Source organism: Sinocyclocheilus grahami, unplaced genomic scaffold, assembly GCF_001515645.1.
Source record: "Sinocyclocheilus grahami isolate Dianchi unplaced genomic scaffold, SAMN03320097.WGS_v1.1 scaffold3.1, whole genome shotgun sequence".
Lineage (NCBI taxonomy): Eukaryota > Metazoa > Chordata > Actinopteri > Cypriniformes > Cyprinidae > Sinocyclocheilus > Sinocyclocheilus grahami.
The window spans coordinates 6,790,059-6,811,208 of record NW_015505182.1 but is presented as its reverse complement, the minus strand read 5'-3'; the positions used below and the strand labels follow the sequence as shown (position 1 = coordinate 6,811,208).

Below are 21,150 nucleotides of genomic sequence, written 5' to 3'. Positions count from 1 at the left end.
TCCAGATTGATTTTTGTTGCCTGAGATATATATGTGTGTGTGTGTGTGTGTGTAGGAAGATACAGTGGTAGCTGAGGAGACCCGTGTAGCGGTGCAGGCTGAGGAGGCTAAGGCCACTGAAAAGGCTCGTGTGGCACAGGCCATCGCTGATGATGCTCAGAAAGATCTGGATGAAGCGCTTCCTGCTTTGGATGCTGCCCTCAATAGCCTGAAGTCGCTGAAAAAGAATGATGTCGTTGAGGTGCATACATCATATTTTCTGTTAACATCTGTCCAAAATACCACAAAGTTCAGGTCATGCCAGCTCACAAGGAGGTGTGTGTGTGTGTGTGTTTGATATACTGTAGGTGCGGGCTCTGCAGAGGCCTCCTCAAGGAGTGAAGCTGGTTATAGAAGCTGTCTGTATCCTGAAGGGTATCAAACCCAAGAAAGTTGCAGGAGAGAAGCTCGGAGAGAAGGTTGATGACTACTGGGATGCAGGAAAGGGTCTTCTGCAGGATCCAGGAAAATTTCTGGACGGTCTCTTCAAGTTTGACAAGGTGAGATGCGGATTTTGTATGTGGGTAATATAACCATGTCCCTTTTTGTTTACTGTGTCCCTAGTGAAAATAAATATACTAAAATGTGTTTGAAATACGTTTATTTCATGCGAATTGTACTACAAATACATTAACATATTTATGTACTTAATAAAAATGACCTGCAATTGTACTTTTAGTATTCTAAACTGGTATAGGCCTACTTAAAGTCTGCTAAATTGAAACACTTGAAAAAGAGTCCATTTTTATGGGCATTATGTGTCTGTTTTAGAGAGACTTGAGTAAGAGTTGATTTTCTCTACATACTTTTAGGTCGTAAAAGTTTATCTGATCTGGCTGAGGGGTCCTGGTTGCCATGGTAACCAGGGGCCTGCGGTCGTTCCCAGACATGCTGGCACCCAGTATGTTTATTGGGTGACGGGTCTGTGATTATTTGTTAATCTAATGAACAAATGTGTGTCTGATTGGTCCAAATGCTACATCAGTAAGTTTCAAGCGATATGTCAATAAATATGTTAATAGATTTGAACTGTACTTAGTATAAAATAAATGTTAATGTACACTGATGATAATAAGAAATGTTTCTTGTGCCCGAAATCAGATATGATTAGTTTTAGAATCATTCAGAATGATTTCTGAAGCATAATGTGACACTGGGTTAATAGCCGCTGAGAATTCAGCTTTGCAGTCACAGAAATTAATTTCATTTTAAAATATATTAAAGTTGAAAACAATTATTTTAAATTGTAATAATATTTCACAATATTACTCTTTTAACTGTATTTTATATCAAATAAATGCCGTTTTGATGAGCATAAAAGTCTTTGGTTTGTTTGAAAAAGATTAAAAATTTTACAGAGCCCAAACATTGTACGATTTTTAGTACAAATTCAAAATCTTCATGGCATTATAAATATTAACTGAAACATTTAAGCCCGAAGTGTATAATTTCCATTGCTCTGGTCTTTTATCCCACAGGACAACATCCCAGATTCTGTGATCAAACTAGTGCAGCCTTACATTGACAACCCAGAGTTCCAGACTGACTCAATTGCCAAGGTGTCCAAAGCCTGTACTTCCATCTGTCAGTGGGTGCGAGCAATGCATGTGTACCATTTTGTGGCCAGAGCTGTAGAGCCCAAACGGGTAGGAGCTTGATTCCTTTCTGCTAAATCCATTGTTTAGCTTAAATCTCCTTCAGTGTTCATTCCCTTTTTTTTTTTTTATATCTGTCTGTAATTACAACATTTTAAGCACTTTTCTGCCTAAAGCTGTTCAGCAGCATGTTGAAGTTTTTGTGAACAGACCAAAACTGAGGCTAATTTAATAATTATATTAATTCATTTCTATGTGTGCGTGTGAGCAGCAAGCCTTGCAGGAAGCTCAGGAGGATCTGGATGTAACACAACGCATTCTGGATGATGCGAAGGAGAAACTAGCAGCTGTAGAGGAGGGCATTGCTACACTGCAGGCCAAGTATCATGAATGCCTGACCAAGAGAGACGAGCTAGATGCCAAATGTCAACTGTGTGAGAACAGATTGATCCGTGCAGATAAGGTGAGTGGAGAAAAACTATTTCATTTTGCATTTATTTCACTGGGACATTGGCCTGTCAAACTTACCACTTTATCATGCCAGCCTGATTTGCATCAGTATGAAATAGATGACTTGTGAATATGTTTTGTAGAAGTTTGCTATACTTTGAGTTTATATTGAGCACATGGTGGTTCAGACACAGGATGTTGTTGTGTGTGGCAGCTGATTGGTGGACTGGCTGATGAGAAGGTGCGCTGGAGAGAGACCGTTCAGCAGCTGGAGTACATGGTGAATAACGTGGCAGGAGATGTGCTGCTCGCTGCAGGATACGTAGCTTACCTCGGACCCTTCACTGTGAGTGTGTGGGAGTGCGGCAGAGAAAATGCATATTGGGTGGAATGATGTTTGAATATGTGATTGAGTTAATTATGAGGGTGGTTGTTTACAAACACTGTTCGAAATCAGATCATATTTCACCCTAAAAATAAAAAGACATTTTTCAGATTTTTAAAGATAATTTTTTTGACAAATAAGCACTTTTCTTGTTGCTGTAATGCAGAAAAATCTCATTTTAACATTTAATTGTGAGATTCACAGAGAGAGTAGATGTAAATATGTGTGATTTCTGCAGGGAGAATATCGTTCAGCGATGGCTGAGGAGTGGCTCAGAGGTTTTAAAGAACTGGCAGTCCCTCACACAGAACGGCCCAACCTGATCAGCACACTGGGAGACAAAGTCAAGATCCGCTCCTGGCAGGTTAGAGACCGACACATAAGTACTTCAGTGCATAGACATAATACTGTTTGTTATGTAAATGTGCTAGTTATTAACATTTTAAGTGTATTTATTTATTTGCGTGTGTGATTTTTGTGTGTAGATTGCAGGGCTGCCCAAGGATAGTCTTTCTGTGGAGAACGGAGTAATTACTCAATACTCTCAGCGCTGGCCTCTGTTTATCGATCCGCAGGGACAGGCCAACAAGTGGATTAAGAACATGGTAATAATTATACAGAATTATTATACTAAAAACATTTTTTTTACCTTAGATAACAAAGCTAACTAGCTAAATCATGCACTAGTGTCCAAAAGTTTTTATGTTTTTGAAAGAAGTCTCTTATGCTCACCAGGCTGCATATAATTGATCAAAAAATTCCAGTAAATGCTGATGAGATGGGACTAAAATCTTAATGACCCTAAACTTTTGAACAGTATTGTGTGCATTGTACTGAATAATTTACTCCAATGCAGTTTTTGTTTCTACCTTTTCTCATGGTCTTTGCTTTTGTTCTGTTTCCACAGGAGCGTGATAACACATTAGCTGTGATGAAGTTGAGTGACCGAGACTTCCTGCGTAGTTTAGAAAATGCTATCCGCTTTGGAAAGCCTTGCTTGCTGGAGAATGTTGGGGAGGAGCTAGACCCTGCGTTGGACCCTGTGCTCCTACGACAGGTATACATCACTGTTTTGTGTGAATAAATCATAAAATAAAACTCAAAATGTGCTACAGCAGCCACATGAATATGAACAGTGTTTGACGATTTCAATGAAACTTTTGTTATAATATTTCTTAGCTGCCTGTAGTGTAAATCTGACTTTCTTGAGTGTATGCTCTTCAGACATATACCCATGAAGGCAACGTAGTTCTAAAACTCGGAGACACTGTCATTCACTATCATGACGACTTCAAGATGTACATCACCACTAAGCTGCCCAACCCACATTACTCACCGGAGATCTCTACTAAAGTGACTCTCATTAACTTCACCCTCTCACCCAGGTGCTGCTCTTAAATTTCTTAAGACAAGAACATAATGAGGGCTTTTAGGTTGAGAGGTAGATTCTGGATTTCACATGTGTTGGGTTTCTGTGCGTATTCATACAGTGGGCTAGAGGATCAGCTACTAGGCTGTCTCGTAGCTGAAGAGAGACCTGATCTGGAAAAGGCGAAGAACCAACTCATTGTGAGTAATGCACAAATGAAACAGGAATTAAAGGAGATAGAAGATCAGATCCTGTTCCGACTGAGCTCTTCAGAGGGAAACCCTGTTGATGACGAGGAATTGATAAGAGTGCTTGCGGCCTCCAAAGTCAAAGCCGAAGAAATTCAGGTCTGAAAGAAATGGTTGTGCAGAGCTAAATCTGATTTCTATTAATGCTGTAGAAATCTAATACCAAATCAGTGATTTTTTAACATTTTCAAACCATTAGGCTAAAGTGACTGCAGCTGAGGCGACTGAGAGGGACATTGACGCCACACGTCTGGAATACGTCCCAGTGGCTGTCAGAGCCCAGATCCTCTTCTTCTGTGTGTCAGATCTGTCAAATGTGGACCCCATGTACCAGTACTCTCTGGAGTGGTTCCTGGGGATTTTTATGAGTGGCATTGCCAACTCAAAGAAAGCAGGTGAAAACATGCCCTTCTATTATTGACCTTTGGCACTGAAGAACCTGAAAAGGTCATTTTTCACTACCCACAACAATATTCAAAGGCCCCATAGCTTTTCCAGTTATTTGTGATTTACTGGATAAGGATACAATTTATATATATATATATATTATCAGTTTATCAGAGACCACACAAGGATATTTAAAACAAGTTCATTAAGTGAATTCTGTCTTTATTTTCTTTTGATCTTTATCACTCAAGCTGCTTTTAATAATGCTAATATTTCTTCCACTATAAATCCAGCTTTATTTGATTGTGCTGTGATAAAACAAATGAACAACTAACACCGTGTTGTTATATCATTTTCTGTGTTTGTAGTGAGGAAGAAATAATAACAAACTAAAGAAATATCTTGATTTGTGTATGAATGTCTGTGTGTGTACAGGCTGAGTGGCAATATTTGTTATCAGGGGGGCGGCCCCAGCATCAGGCTCCAAATCCTGCTCCAAACTGGCTCTCCATGAGAGCCTGGCAGGACATACTGGCACTGAGCACCCTGCCCACCTTCAGTAACCTGCCAGAGAGCTTCTCCAAACATGAGTCTGCATTCAAGAGTATATTCGACAGCAGCCAGCCACACAGGTAGGCACAAACATACTTGTACATACTATTAGAGGTTGTAAGTATTGTTATAGTGCATGTCAGGTTTAGATTCTAAGTTTATAAGCATATGTGAACAGGGAGCCTCTTCCAGGCGAGTGGGACAGTGGTTTAGACTCATTTCAGAAGCTTCTGTTTCTGCGTTGTCTGAGAGCTGACCGGCTCACTCACGGACTGCAGGACTTTGTGGCTTCACAGCTGGGTCAGAACTTCATCGAGCCACAGGTACCCACACATGTGCTCTATATACGCTGTGCTCATATCATCATATAATAGCGTTAACAATCTAATAGCATTTTGATATTAACGGAACACTGTTTATGTAAGAACTTCGCATTAGAATGTTAAATAAACAGAGGCTAATTTGAATTCACCCTGTAGCAGGTATTTGCATATTTTTGAGTCATACTAATAATGTTTTTCTGTATGACTCACTGTTTTTGGTTTTGATTTGTCATGTCTCTCATTCCACCATGTTTCTCTTGTCTCTCAGACATCAGACCTGTCTGTGGTGTTTAAAGATTCGTCACCTTCCACCGCTCTCATTTTTGTGCTTTCTCCTGGTACCGACCCCGCTGCTGACCTCTATAAGTTTGCAGAGGTCATGAAGTTTTCAAAGAAGATGACCGCCATCTCCCTTGGCCAAGGACAGGTCAGAACACAAAACATCCAGAGATAAACATATGCAGAAACTGATATCATAAATGTATAGTCAGACCAACGCCTGTTTCACACATACTCCGTTTGCGGTGTGTATTTTTTCCCGCACCCATGTTAACGGATCAGAGCGTTCACACTGCACACGGTTACGGTCTGGCAGTGCGTTCCAGGAGCGATGCGTCTGCAGCAATGTCTATTTTTGCTGTGCTGAATTAAAGTGACAGTGCTTTGTTCGCGGTAAAAATTAAAATGGATTGACACGGAAGTGTAGTAATTTCACAATACAAAATTTTGGCTTAAAACAAAGAAAAGTGCACTTTTAGATAAACAAGGCAACATATGCACTTGTATCTTGTGGAGGTAGAAAAACAAAGTTCTTTAAGACCCGCGGGACTGTTTAACAAAACATCCAGAGATAAACATATGCAGAAACTGATATCATAAATGTATAGTCAGACCAACGCCTGTTTCACACATACTCCGTTTGCGGTGTGTATTTTTTTCCGCACCCATGTTAATGGATCAGAGCGTTCACACTGCACACGGTTACGGTCTGGCAGTGCATTCCAGGAGCGATGCGTCTGCAGCAATGTCTATTTTTGCTGTGCTGAATTAAAGTGACAGTGCTTTGTTCGCGGTAAAAATTAAAATGGATTGACACGGAAATGTAGTAATTTCACAATACAAAATTTTGGCTTAAAACAAAGAAAAGTGCACTTTTAGATAAACAAGGCAACATATGCACTTGTATCTTGTGGAGGTAGAAAAACAAAGTTCTTTAAGACCCGCGGGACTGTTTGTAATAAAGATTTAAATGTAAAAGGCACGAGAGCCGACTGTTTCTGTCAGTGGTAAGTTTTAATTTAAAATATTTGTGATAGCCTAACACAAGAAAGAACATTATATATAGTGAGCTATATTGAGTATTGAACAAAATGAAAGAATAAGTTGTGAAATATTATTACAAATAAAAAACTGTTTTTCTTTTTTGTTTTAAAATTTAATTTATTCCTGTGATGGCAAATCTGAATTTTCAGCAGTTAAAGAAACTATTATCACTGAAAACACTTTTGCTGCTAAATGTTTTTGTAGAAACCTTTTTTTTTTTTTTTTTCTTTTACCTTTGATAAATAGGAATTCAAAAGAACAGCATTTATTTGAAATAGAAATGTTTTTGCTTTTAATGCCACTTTTGGTCAGTTTAAAGGTATAGTTCACCCAAAAATGAAAATTCTGTCATTAATTACTCACCCTCATGTCGTTCCAAACCCGTAAGACCTCTGTTCATCTTCGGAACACAAATTAAGATATTTTGGATGCATCCCGAGAGCTCTCTGACCCTCCCATAGAGAGCAAGTGTCCTTGCGCGATCAAGGTCCAGAAACATAGCAAGGAGATCGGTAAAATAATACATGTGACATCAGGGGTTCAACCGTAATTTTACGAAGCTACGAGAATACATTTTGTGTGCAAAAGAAAAAAAAAACGACTTTATTCAACAATTCGTATCCTCCTCATCACCCTAGTGCCATTTTGGATAGGTCTTACGGGTTGAACGACATGAGGCTGAGTAATTAATGAACTAACTCTTTAATGCAGCCTTGCTTAATAAAATTTTTAAAAAAAAATCTTATTCTGACCCTAAATTTATGAATGCTAGTGTATGTAAATGTAAATATGTAATATGATATCGTTCTTATTTATGAATATATAAATATATATAAATATAGTTCTCTTTTGATCGTTTTCTGTATGTCTTTTGGCAGACAGCAGAGTTGAAGGCTCTCCTCCTGTCTCTGTGCCTTTTCCATGGAAATGCTATTGAGCGCAGGAAATTCGGCCCACTAGGATTTAACATTCCATATGAGTTTACGGATGGGGACCTGCACATCTGCATCAGCCAGCTGAAAATGTTCCTGGATGAATATCAGGACATCCCATATAAGGCAAATCCAGATGTTCTCTTGCCACACACAGTTTCATGTCTCTCTGCAGAGTATTTCCCTTGCTTTGTGCATATCCTTAGCTGATTAAACATATATTGGGTGACTATAAATATGCCATTTTAAATTTGGTAGTATTTATGTTTGTATAAAGGAAGCAAATCACTCGCAAATCTTACTGATCTCTCTCTCTCCCTCACTGTTCAGGTTCTGAAGTATACTGCAGGGGAAATAAACTATGGGGGTCGTGTGACAGACAACTGGGATCGCCGTTGCATCCTAAACATCCTGGAGGGTTTCTACTGCCCCGCTGTCCTGGGCCCTGAACACCTTTACTCTCCTTCTGGAGAATACAGACAAATCAGCACTGAGAACAATGTCAAGGTCCAGAACTGATATCTCTTAACCTCAGATATTATGAAAAAACAATAAAGCTGATCTCAGATCAGTGCAAAAGGAACGTTTCCCTTCACAGGCTTATAATTTAGCTTGTGTTCTGTTATGTTTAGAGTCATGCAATACATCTAATTTATTTATTTATTTATTTTTTTGTAGGGTTATTTGACCTACTTTCGTGGCCTACCAATTAACGACTCACCAGACATCTTTGGCCTCCATGACAATGCCAACATAAGCTTTGCACAAAATGAGACATTTGCTCTGCTGGGAACTTTAGTGAAGCTCCAGCCAAGAGCAGCAGCCAGCGGAGGCAAGTCCAGAGATGAGGTATGTGTCATATTGATTCTACATACATTTATTTGAATTTAATATACCAGTTTATAAATTGAATATACAGTGGTGTGAAAAAGTGTTGGCCCCCTTCCTGTTTTTTACATTTTTTGCATATAATGTAAAATAATGAGATTAATTGCAGTTCTTTCATGATTTAACAGGAGGGGGCAATTAATTTTTCACGTAGGGCCACGTAGGTTTGGACAGCTTTTTTCCCTTAATAAATGAAATCATCATTTAAAAACTGCATTTTGTATTTACTTGCATTATCTTTGTGTAATATTTAATTTTGTTTGATGATCTGAAACATTAAAGTGTGACAAACATGCAAAAAAATAAGAAATCAGGAAGGGGGCCAACACTTTTTCACACCAATGTATATTGGTCAGAATTTTTTTTTTTATAAATTATTTTTATACATCAAGGATGCATTAAATGTATATGTAAACCAGTGAAGACTTTTACATTGTTAAAAAATGCTGTTCTTTTGAACTTTCAAAAATTCCTGAAAAGTTCAACTTTGCCATCAAATAAATAAATCGCATTTTAAAATATATTTAAATAATAAATAGTTACTTTAAAATGTAATGTTTACAATACAACAATATTTCTGTTTTTCTGTATTTTTAATGAAATAACTGCAGTCTTGGTGAACACGAGAAAAAAACTATTCACACTGTTTTGCATGAGACTGTGCTCTTTAATGTCCTCTTAAATGTAGTTAAAAACAATCCTAAACAGATAATCTATAATTGTAGAAGACCACATGGTTGTGCAGCACTTTAATCAGCCATGCATTTAATTTTTGATTGTAGTTGTGACGCTGCAATTATGGATTGTGCTTAACTCCAGTGAAGTAAAATGCATATGCATTTTAGTTTTAATGCACACTCTCTTTTCCCCTCTACATATTAAGATCATAGAGGAAATTGTGGAGGGGATTGTGGAGAAGATTCCCAGTCTCATTAATGTGCAGGAGGTCATGAATAAATACCCAGTGATGTATGAAGAATCTATGAACACGGTCTTGGTTCAGGAGGTTATAAGGTAAGTTTTCAGTTTCAAGAAAATTATGTTCTACTTTCTACACATCTAAGAATAATGTTAAAATGATGAGTAATGATGCTGAAAATTCAGCTTTGCCATCACAGGGATAAATTACATTTTAAAATGGTTATTTTGAATTGTAATAATATTTAACAGTATTGCTATTACTGTTCTTTCAAAAACATTGAAAAATCTTACAGATAGTGTATATTTAATAGTGTATATTACAAAAACACTCTAAAAATGCACCTCTCTATCACTCTCACAGATATAATAAGTTGTTATCAGTGATTTCCCAGAGTCTCAGTGATCTGGTGAAGGCTTTGAAGGGTTTGGTGGTTATGTCATCTGAACTGGAGCTGATGTCTAACAGTCTGTTCATCAACGCTGTTCCAGAACTATGGAAGGCCAAGGCAAGACTCTCCTAAATGTTAACCATGCAAGACATGCACTGAATTTGTGGAATGAGTGCTTTTGTTATGTCTTGACTATGCAAACACTCTTGTGCGTGTAACTGAAATCAGAATTAGCACTTTGACTACTGAGGGCTTAGACTTATTTGATATATTTGAATGGGTGGCATAATATTCTTCTTTTAATATTTTCCAAGGCATATCCATCTCTTAAGCCGCTGGCTTCCTGGGTGTCCGATCTGGTTCAGCGCATTAGCTTTTTGCAGAACTGGATTTCAGATGGCATTCCTGCTGTATTCTGGATCAGTGGGTTCTTCTTCCCCCAAGCCTTCCTCACAGGAACCCTGCAGAACTTTGCCCGAAGTGCTTTGGTCTCCATTGACACCATTGCTTTTGATTTTAAGGTGCGTAATTTGCTTTCAACAGCAAGGCTTTCTTGCATTAAACTCTGTGTAATGCAATTTGAAGCCTCAACTATGTTTCCATATTAAGCTCTCAAAGCAAGCTTGATATTTGATAGACCATTAAGAGAAGTATGGCATACCTGAGAAGGTCAAACATTGGAATAAGATGTTCTGGTGCATATCTAAACAGCATGATGTGTAAAATTAATAAAAAATATATTTTTAGCGGTTTTCTTTGATTTCCTCTGTTTGAACCCTCGTTTAGGTGATGAAGGAAGCAGCAGCAGAGCTGACTGTGAGGCCCGACATCGGCTGCTTCATCCACGGTCTGTATCTTGAAGGGGCACGCTGGGATTCAGAAAGAGGCCAGCTTACTGAATCCCGTCCCAAAGAGCTCTACACAGAGATGGCTGTTATCTGGATGGTACCCGTTCCCAACCGCAGTCCCCCTCAGTCTGGAATCTACATGTGTCCTATCTACAAAACTCTTACCCGTGCTGGTGAGCAATTTGAAGAGCATTTCTTTGTGAAACTTGCCACACTTTTTGTTAATGTTTCACTACTGTACATCCTGTGGAGTCATTGAGATTTATGTGACAATTTGGTTTGTATTTTACCACAGAGATCTGAAAAGTTTTGTTTTTTTTCCACAGGAACTCTCTCAACCACCGGGCACTCAACTAACTATGTAATTGCAGTTGAGCTGCCCACAGATCGTACCCAAGGGCACTGGATCAAACAGGGTGTGGCCTTGATCTGTGCTCTTGACTACTAGACTTATACACACACCCTTATTCATACACAAATAAAAGCTTGAAGCAACATTGGAAAAATACAGATTGGTGAAAAAACACTGTTACACTGTAAACACTGTCAGTCAGTGTTTAGAGATGACAACTAAGTTTTTAAATGTGGTAATAAAACAGTTTTATGCATGGATGCAGTGTTGTACTAAATCTTGGGGCCCTCACACAAACCACAAAATGAACTCCACCCACAAGCAATGATATCATGCAATATATATGGCATATTTATTAATATTTTAGTATATCACTATGGTAGTATATTGTAGTATTTATTAATATTTGAATTTTCTTTTCTTTTTACTTTTATTTTAATTTTAATGTTTCAGTAATTTGGTTTTGTAATTTTTTGTCATTTTCATTAGTTTTTTATTAAATACAATTTAGTGTTTATTTTTTATTTCAGTTTTAGTTAGTTGCAAAGGCAACATTTCTCATTTTTATTTACATGTAAGTTTCATCTTATAGGTATATTTTGTGTTATTTTAGCTTTTTTATGAAAATGATTTTAAAGGGATAGTTTACCCAAAAATGAAAATTCTGTTTTCAGTCTGTCCTCATGTCCTTCCAAACATGTAAGACCTTCGTTCATCTTCGGAACACAAATTAAGATATTTTTGAATATACAAATTAAGATAGCTTTCTGACCCTCCATAGACAGTAACACAACTACCACGTTCAAGGCCAACAAAGGTAGTAAGGACATCGTTAAAATAGTCCATGTGACATCAGTGGTTCAACCTTAATTTTATGAAGCTACGAGAATACTTTGGTACTGTCATGAACTTGCATCAAAGACTGACACGGAAGAGAAGACATTTTTGAATAAAGTCATTGTTTTGTGTTTTCTTTGTACAAAAAAGTATTCTCGTAGCTTTATAAAATTAAGGTTGAACCACTGATATCACATGGACTGTTTTAACGATTTCCGTACTACCTTTCTGGACCTTGAACGTGTCAGTTGCATTCCTTACTATGCAAAGCACTTGGATTTCATCAGAATATCTTAATTTGTGTTCCAAAGATGAACAAAAGTCTTACGGGTTTGGAAAGACCTGAGGGTGAGTAATTAATGACAGAATTTTCATTTTTGGGGTACTGTCATGAACTTGCATCAAAGACTGACACGGAAGAGAAGAAATTTTTGAATAAAGTCATTGTTTTGTGTTTTCTTTGTACAAAAAAGTATTCTCGTAGCTTTATAAAATTAAGGTTGAACCACTGATATCACATGGACTGTTTTAACGATTTCCGTACTACCTTTCTGGACCTTGAACGTGTCAGTTGCATTCCTTACTATGCAAAGCACTTGGATTTCATCAGAATATCTTAATTTGTGTTCCAAAGATGAACAAAAGTCTTACGGGTTTGGAAAGACCTGAGGGTGAGTAATTAATGACAGAATTTTCATTTTTGGGTGAACTATCCCTTTAATAGTTTCAGCGTTTAGTTATAAATACAATCATAACACTGCAGTAAATTAGACAGACATAAATGAAAATTATTTTACACTCTATATGTTTTTTGGTGTTTACATGACTTAAAATTCTGAATAAGGCAGACATAGTCTCGGTGTCTTAGTCTAATTTCTAACGGGAATATTGCCTTACTCAAGTCATTTCTAAACGTGCGCGGCTCCTTTAAGAAACTAGCGGTTCAGCAGCTCGCGCTTCTGCAACAGACACTACTGACCCCATGTGAACGCGCGCGCACACACACACAGCGGCAATACAGTCAATGACGGGAACTCCGCTTGACAAATCACACTTTCTTTTTCATTTCTGACACTTTCAGCTGGGACCTTTTCTACTCAACGTGAATATGACTTTTATTATTTGGTAACACTGTTTTCGAATTCATTTGTATAACTTATGGACAAAACCTTAGCCTACAAATAAGGGGATTTTATTTTTTTGTTCAACTTTATTTATGATAATCTTCCTGGTGATGTTGAAATCGGCATATTATTTATATGTATCTGAATATAAGTGGCCTAGTGCTGGTAAATGTGCTGTAATTCTGTAACCGTCAGTCAACACAGGAATTCATCAGCAGTGTATTTTCGGAGCAGCGTCACTCAGCGCGCGGATAGTTTATCTGTGGATTTTAAAGGACATTCTTGAGCCACGTTGAGTGTCTAATAGCTTAATTTCGCCTGCATTGAAAGATGCTCCAGAATGGAAAGTCTCAAACGGCCAACGCGGACGCGTCCGAGCCCGAGCCAAAACCTGAAACGCAAAGCGAGAAGACAGAAGCGACCGAGAGCGCCGCGTCTCACCCAGAGAGCCAGCCCACAGACACCGACTGCACTCGGTTCCCCCTGCCCGTCTATCCCAAGCTGGAAATCAAGCGTCATGCCGTGACCGAGGACTACAAAGTCTCAAGTCAAGTGTTGGGTCTGGGTGTTAACGGCAAAGTGGTGGAGTGCTATAACAAGAAAACCGGACAAACGTGCGCGCTGAAGGTAAATTACACACACATGTTGTAATGGGGATATAAAGGGAGACAGGGGCGTCATGGGGGGGGGGGGGGGTATTCACATCTGATGTCACAGAAAACCGTTAATTTGCTTGTCTTCAGTGTCTCTATGTGTTTGCATGTGTGTCATGGCACCGTACCTCATGTAAAGGGTGACTGCCAGAGTGACAAACAGTGTTGAGGTTCCTGGAAACTGAAGTGAAGTTCGGGTAACTGAGTTGAAGGGTTACCCAATCTGACTTGGCTCTTTAAGGAGATGAGGTGTGACACACAGCATTCAGGCAGTGCAATGGAAACATGTCACCCAAGCGCCATCGGGAACAGGGATTTACTGTCCAGTATAATCCAGCTGGATCAGAGGAACTCTATATGCACATAAAGAGAAAATTATAATTGTAGTAGTAAAACACTAAAAACTCTAAAAATATAATTATAAAATACTATGCTAATATTAAACCTGAATATATATATATATATTCAGGTTTAATATTAGCATAGTATTTTATAATTATATTTTTAGAGTTTTTAGTGTTTTACTACTACAATTATAATTTTCTCTTTATGTGCATATAGAGTTCCTCTGATCCAGCTGGATTATACTGGACAGTAAATCCCTGTTCCCGATGGCGCTTGGAAACACTAAAAACTCTAAAAATATAATTATAAAATACTATGCTAATATTAAACCTGAATATATATATATATATTCAGGTTTAATATTAATATATATATATTACAATTTAATAAATTAATGCTTATTTAAATATTTCTGGGGAAATTTGCCTATAGTCTAATTGGACTTACTGGTCTCAATTCTGTTTTTAAAGAGAAAAATAATAATTGTAGTAGTAAAATTCTAAAATTCTCTAAAATTATAATTATAAAATATTATGCTAATATTAAACCTGAATATATATATATATATATATATAGCCTATAGTCTAATTGGATTTACTGGTCCCAATTTTTTAAATATAGACTTGTAAGTGTAGAAAGAACTTAGATAGGCAAACTGTTGTCAGATAATGATTCGTCTGCTAATGTTTTTGAAATAAGTATTTATAAACTTCCCTGTCCACTTATAGTTTTGTCAGGCCATCTGATTTGGCAAGTCTGGATTGCAGCTGTTCTCTCTGTTTTACAACTAAGTGGAAGATATCTAACTAGGTTTAAACAGCAGCTGGCCTGAGATACACATTCAGTGTCTCTTGTAATAGTTAAGGTCAGGATTTGAATATCACACAGAGCCAATGTGACAACAGACTCACTTACACTCAATTGACACACAGTACCATCCCAAATATCTCTTCAGAGTGATAGAGGCATTGCCTATTATTATGAAAATGGCATGGGAAAATGTAAATGAGGCTCTTTTGATGCTTATTGTGCTATCCTAAATGAATCTCAGTGTGCTGGACCACAGTGAAAATCCAATTGTCCTGAGTCATTTAGGAGTTATTTATTGCTCAATATCCTCTCTGCTTTTTAATCACAGGGTAAACAGGAATAGGGCAGAGCTGTCCATCTTGGCTGCCTTTTAATTAGGTAGCATGTTGATGGCTGAGTGTAACGAATAGGTGCTGTTTAATCCACTCTGTTTAGCTGGATAGAAGCCATCCCTTAAATCTAATTCATTTAATTCACTCTTGATTTCCCATATTGGACTTGAACGGCTGCCAACAAGGAAAAGATATCTTACTGCCTGATTGAACCCCTGAGATATACAGGTGCATCTCAATAAATTACAATGTCGTGGAAAAGTTCATTTATTTCAGTAATTCAACTCAAATTGTGAAACTTGTGTATTAAATAGATTCATTGCACACTGACTGAAGTAGTTTAAGTCTTTGGTTCTTTTAATTGTGATGATTTTGGCTCACATTTAACAAAAACCCACCAATTCACTATCTCAACAAATTAGAATACTTCACAAGACCAATAAAAAAAACATTTTTAGTGAATTGTTGGCCTTCTGGAAAGTATGTTCATTTACTGTACATGTACTCAATACTTGGTAGGGGCTCCTTTTGCTTTCATTACTGCCTCAATTCAGCGTGGCATGGAGGTAATCAGTTTGTGGTACTGCTGAGGTGGTTTGGAAGCCCAGGTTTCTTTGAAAGTGGCCTTCAGATCATCTGCATTTTTTGGTCTCTTGTTTCTCATTCTGGACCACAAAACCTGATATGAGGGTCATTTTTTTGAAACTGGGATTGATACATCATCTGAAAGCTTTTTTACTCAAAGATTTGTTAGGATAGGACATTATTTGGCTGAGATAAAACTATTCGAAAATCTGCAATCTGAGGGTGCAAAAAAAATCTTCTTTGAAGTTGTCCAAATTAAGTTCTTAGCAAGGCATATTACTAATCAAATATTACGTTTTGATATATTTACGGTAGGAAATTTACAAAATATCCCCATGGAACTTGATCTTTACTTAATATCCTAATGATTTTTAGCTTAAAAGAAAAATCGATAATTTTGACCCATGCAGTGTATTTTTGCCTATTGCTACAAATATACCCCAGCAACTTAAGACTGGTTTTGTGGTCCAAGGTCACATATATATTTAGAATTACAATGCTGAATTTATATGACAATTATGTTTTGTAGGACAGAATTCTCTACATAATATATACTGTACAGTTAAGTAAGGAATAATTGACGGATTGTTGAATTTTCGAACATGAACAAAACATAAATTATATCTTTTTTAATACACATGTAATTAAAATGAAGATTTTCTATGGCAACCAACCAACTTATGTTTTTGTAACATACTTCTGTCTATATAAATATTACATAAATCATTTTTTTAATATATTAAATAATTATAATAATAATTATATCATTTTTAGGACAATTATGTTTTTTGTAACAAAAAATAAGGCTGTGAATAAGACAAAATCAGAACCTTGTTTCATGTTTAACAGTATTTATTATAATTTAATAAAGCAACGTGGTGGTAAAATGTCAAAGAAAAGATGTGAAAGCCCTGTTCAATGGCCTTTCACTGTTCTCATTGTGCTGTCAGCTACCGTATGCTCGACTGGTTCATATTACAGCCCTGGCACTGCCACTCTCACTGTTCAGTGTTTGAGTTCATCTTTCCGCACTGATTCTACGTTCAGGATCCAGCCATTGTTCAGCTTTGAGCCTTTTTCAATCCTGGCATATTTCTGAGTGTGCCGCAAGGTTCATCTGGAAGGCGCTTGATGTTTTCTAAGCAAGGGGGATGAAATTTGCTTCCCCCTAAGGGAGAAACAGAGAAAGCAGAGTGTGACAGAGCTGTATGACGAATTTGCAAGAGCTGCCAACTTGTCTGTAGAAGTTCATTTTTTAGGAGGGTCAGTTTTATGCTGTGGCAGTTTGCGTATGAAAATCTGGGCTATGAATTAAACTCAAACTCTATCCCATTAGTATTCAGTGATTTTTTTTTACAACAGACCCAATAAAGAGTATAAGATTACATGAGATAAGAATAGTTTTTATAAAGCAGCTAAGGGCAGAATGCTGTGTAATACTGTGGTGTCTTTTACAAGAGTCTTATTTTAGATCAGAGTGTCATGTTTCACATGTTATCAAAAAACGTGACTTGGACAAACACAGAAACTAATATAAACACTCATGTGTGTCTCTGTTTGACCAAGAACCAAACGTGAGATGTTATGATTACGTCTGACCTCCAGTAAATCAAGTTGAGCCACTTCAAATGACCAAACAGACCAGAATGCAAAACCCCCACACGTTTCTGGGCTGAAACTGAAATATAGTGGTTTCTAGAAAATGTAATTCCCCACTCGGCTTTGTAAGGTTTCTTAAGGAAACTGTGGTCACAGAAACTTTCTGGTTTTACTCACTACTATTCTAAATTATGCACACTAACTGTAACAACAAAAGGCCCTTAACATCTAAATGAATTGATTTTATTTTACTAAAAATATTGGTGCAGTGGTGGTTCTTGATCCCTTGATTGAGTTTAATTTGTATAGTGTGTTGGTCTACAATATTAATATAAAGTAAATATTCGTATTGATTTTTTTGAAGGTGTTTTAGCTATATTTTGAATTACGCATTGCACATGTGACCCTGGACCACAAAACCTGATATGAGGGTCATTTTTTTGAAACTGGGATTGATACATCATCTGAAAGCTTTTTTACTCAAAGATTTGTTAGGATAGGACATTATTTGGCTGAGATAAAACTATTCGAAAATCTGCAATCTGAGGGTGCAAAAAAAATCTTCTTTGAAGTTGTCCAAATTAAGTTCTTAGCAAGGCATATTACTAATCAAATATTACGTTTTGATATATTTATGGTAGGAAATTTACAAAATATCCCCATGGAACTTGATCTTTACTTAATATCCTAATGATTTTTATCTTAAAAGAAAAATCGATAATTTTGACCCATGCAGTGTATTTTTGCCTATTGCTACAAATATACCCCAGCAACTTAAGACTGGTTTTGTGGTCCAAGGTCACATATATATTTAGAATTACAATGCTGAATTTATATGACAATTATGTTTTGTAGGACAGAATTCTCTACATAATATATACTGTACAGTTAAGTAAGGAATAATTGACGGATTGTTGAATTTTCGAACATGAACAAAACATAAATTATATCTTTTTTAATACACATGTAATTAAAATGAAGATTTTCTATGGCAACCAACCAACTTATGTTTTTGTAACATACTTCTGTCTATATAAATATTACATTGTGTCATTAGATGGTATCTGTAAACGACACCCATCCATCTCCTTCAAATTAATGACTCACATAAAAGAATATAACTTGTTATTTACTAAATAGAATCCAGTCGGAAGCCTAAAGACTCGTCTCGCAGATAACTGAGACTGTTAAATTCTGTGGCTGTAGACTCAGGAAATTAAATGCAGTCATAAAGCTTAAACGGTCAATATAGCCATCATGCATTCTGCAATCAATCCCTGCAGACGTGCTGATGAACTGCCTGTTGCATATATTGTCTGTTTATGTTTCTGTGAATTTAGCAAACTGATTACTTTCATGGTACATACAATTTTGCAATAGTGTACATATTATTACTGGCCTTAATTGAGAACATTGTAGCTTGCTGTGGAACTGAACAAGCTGGCTCAAAAGTAGATGTGACTCATTTGTCAGCACATGGTCACATCTGCTTTCTCTCATAATGTAAACTACTGTATATTTTGACATTTTTTAAAGAAAACGAGAGTGGTGCTTGTCTGTGCAAAATCTTCTGCCACAATGCTAGGGTTTTCTTTTTATATGAAATAAATTAATTGCATGATATATATATACATATATCAGTTTTCACAAAAATGTTAAGCAGCACAACTGTGTTCAACATAATAATAATAAATGTTTCTTGAGCAGCAAATCAGCATATTAGAATGATTTCTGAAGGATCATGTGACACTGAAGTCTGGAGTAATGATGCTGAAAATTCAGCTTTGCATCACAGGAATACATTTATTAAAGTAGAAAAGAGTTATTTTAAATTGTAATAAAACATTTTTTTAAATTTGCTGCATTTTCTGGAGCCTTGGTGATCATTAGAGACTTCAAAATCATTAAACAATCTTTCTAGCTTCTAGTTTACTTAGCCTTAATAAGTATGTGAAGACATGTCAATGACCAACTTTCATTTAATGGACAAACTTTTTGAATATTCTTCAGAATATCTTTTTTTCATGTTCAATAGAAGAAAGACATAAAGTCATACAGATTTGGAACAATGTGTGGGTGAGTAAATGATGACATAATTTTCATTTTTGGGTTCCCCCCAATACTTTAAAGGGGTCATATGATGCTGCTAAAAAGAACATTATTTTGTGTATTTGGTGTAATGAAATGTGTTTATGCGGTTTAAAGTAAAAAAAAAAGACTTCAAAATCATTAAACAATCTTTCTAGCTTCTAGTTTACTTAGCCTTAATAAGTATGTGAAGAGTAATAATAGTATTTATTTTTCTTAGAAAACACTGCTAATAAGTGTTCATCTTTGTAAGTGAATGTGTTTGTTAGCACCAGACAGCACTCACATTCATAATAGTAGATGCTGTCGCTCCTTAGAAATTAATCCTTTTAGAAGATTACCCATAAAGCTTGTGCAGCAAAACCAATGCACGTGTGATTTATTGTGTGTGTGCGTTATCTGATACTCTCGTGGTTTTCTTTCAACCACAGCTTCTGTTCTGTTATTGTTGTAAAAGGAGTTTCCTGACGTCTGTTTCCCTGTGATTCTACAGTTTTTTTGTAGGTGGTTCCTGTATCTCTGAATCAGGACTGAACTATAAAGGTTACTCCAGCCAGTCATTTATAACACTGTCCTTGAAACTCCAGCCCATGGGCATCTCTGTTAAATGACTCAAACTGTCTTTCGGCTGCTGTTATTCAGAAAGCTAACGCAACACGTCTATTTTTCACCCCCATACACACATTGTGAACTTTTGGTTATCAGCTGCAGAGACAACGTGGGTTGGGGCCAAATCAATTTGCATGCAGTTTACGCCTCTGCAAGTGGTTCAAACAGCTTCTGGGCTTTAATTGATAGAAATTAAAACCAGAAGCCCATTACTGTTTGCTTGCATGTAAACAATTGCTAAACTTTTTAGTAGAGTTTAACTTTTTAGTGTGTAGATGGATATAGCACTTTTTTTTTTTTTTTGCTAGTAATTGTTTTATGTGGTGACATCTGCCTTAACTGCTTTTATCCAAGTCAAAAATAGTTTTATAATTACATCAATGAGAGTAATAAACAAAAATTTTATTTAATAATTTTTTTTGTCCATACAGTGAAAGTCAATGACCAACTTTCATTTAATGGACAAACTTTTTGAATATTCTTCAGAATATCTTTTTTAATAGTTCTCCCAAAAATGAAAATCTACTCACCCTCAGGCCATCCAAGATGTAGATGAGTTTCTACATGTTTCTTCAGAACAGATTTGGAGAAATGTAGTATTACATCACTTGCTCACCAATCTTCAGAATATCTTTTTTTCATGTTCAATAGAAGAAAGACATAAAGTCATACAGATTTGGAACAATGTGTGGGTGAGTAAATGATGACATAATTTTCATTTTTGGGTTCCCCCCAATACTTTAAAGGGGTCATATGATGCTGCTAAAAAGAACATTATTTTGTGTATTTGGTGTAATGAAATGTGTTTATGCGGTTTAAAGTAAAAAAAAAACACATTATTTTCCACATACTGTACATTATTGTTTCTCCTCTATGCCCCGCTTTTTTGAAACGCGTCGATTTTTCGTCGATTTTTACAAAGCACATCGGTCTGAAAAAGCGAGGTGTGCTCTGATTGGCCAGCTATCCAGTGCGTTGTGATTGACCGAATACCTCAAGCGTAAGACGGAAATGTTATGCCCCTCACCATACTGTGATGCCCTGTCCGGCCGGAGCGACGAGACATAAACATTAAAACCCATTACAAACGAGGCATTTGTTGCATCCAGTGGGGACATAATTACTGATTATAATGACTTATACTGTCTTTTTACGCATTGCGTTGCA

General features: G+C 36.6%; 2 protein-coding genes across 3 annotated transcripts in view; both read left to right on the top strand.

Moving 5' to 3' along the window:
* Positions 1–11,097, top strand: part of dnah1 (dynein, axonemal, heavy chain 1) — a 32,852-nt gene extending 21,755 nt beyond the window's left edge. The window contains 22 exon segments of the mRNA XM_016267359.1: positions 56–241; positions 348–539; positions 1,518–1,685; positions 1,906–2,097; positions 2,299–2,430; positions 2,708–2,833; positions 2,955–3,074; positions 3,377–3,526; positions 3,694–3,854; positions 3,960–4,185; positions 4,286–4,590; positions 4,869–5,168; positions 5,231–5,348; positions 5,617–5,775; positions 7,550–7,729; positions 7,934–8,110; positions 8,282–8,452; positions 9,375–9,505; positions 9,774–9,918; positions 10,116–10,322; positions 10,588–10,822; positions 10,976–11,097. Coding sequence (XP_016122845.1) covers positions 56–241; positions 348–539; positions 1,518–1,685; positions 1,906–2,097; positions 2,299–2,430; positions 2,708–2,833; positions 2,955–3,074; positions 3,377–3,526; positions 3,694–3,854; positions 3,960–4,185; positions 4,286–4,590; positions 4,869–5,168; positions 5,231–5,348; positions 5,617–5,775; positions 7,550–7,729; positions 7,934–8,110; positions 8,282–8,452; positions 9,375–9,505; positions 9,774–9,918; positions 10,116–10,322; positions 10,588–10,822; positions 10,976–11,097 — 3,903 coding nt within the window.
* Positions 11,098–12,841: 1,744 nt separating this feature from the next.
* Positions 12,842–21,150, top strand: part of mapkapk3 (MAPK activated protein kinase 3) — a 26,365-nt gene continuing 18,056 nt past the window's right edge. The window contains exons 1-2 of one of the 2 annotated variants that reach the window (XM_016261210.1): positions 12,842–12,963; positions 13,293–13,589. In XM_016261210.1, coding sequence (XP_016116696.1) covers positions 13,293–13,589 — 297 coding nt within the window. In that variant the 5' untranslated portion in view covers positions 12,842–12,963. The other variant, XM_016261150.1, reaches the window with a different exon arrangement.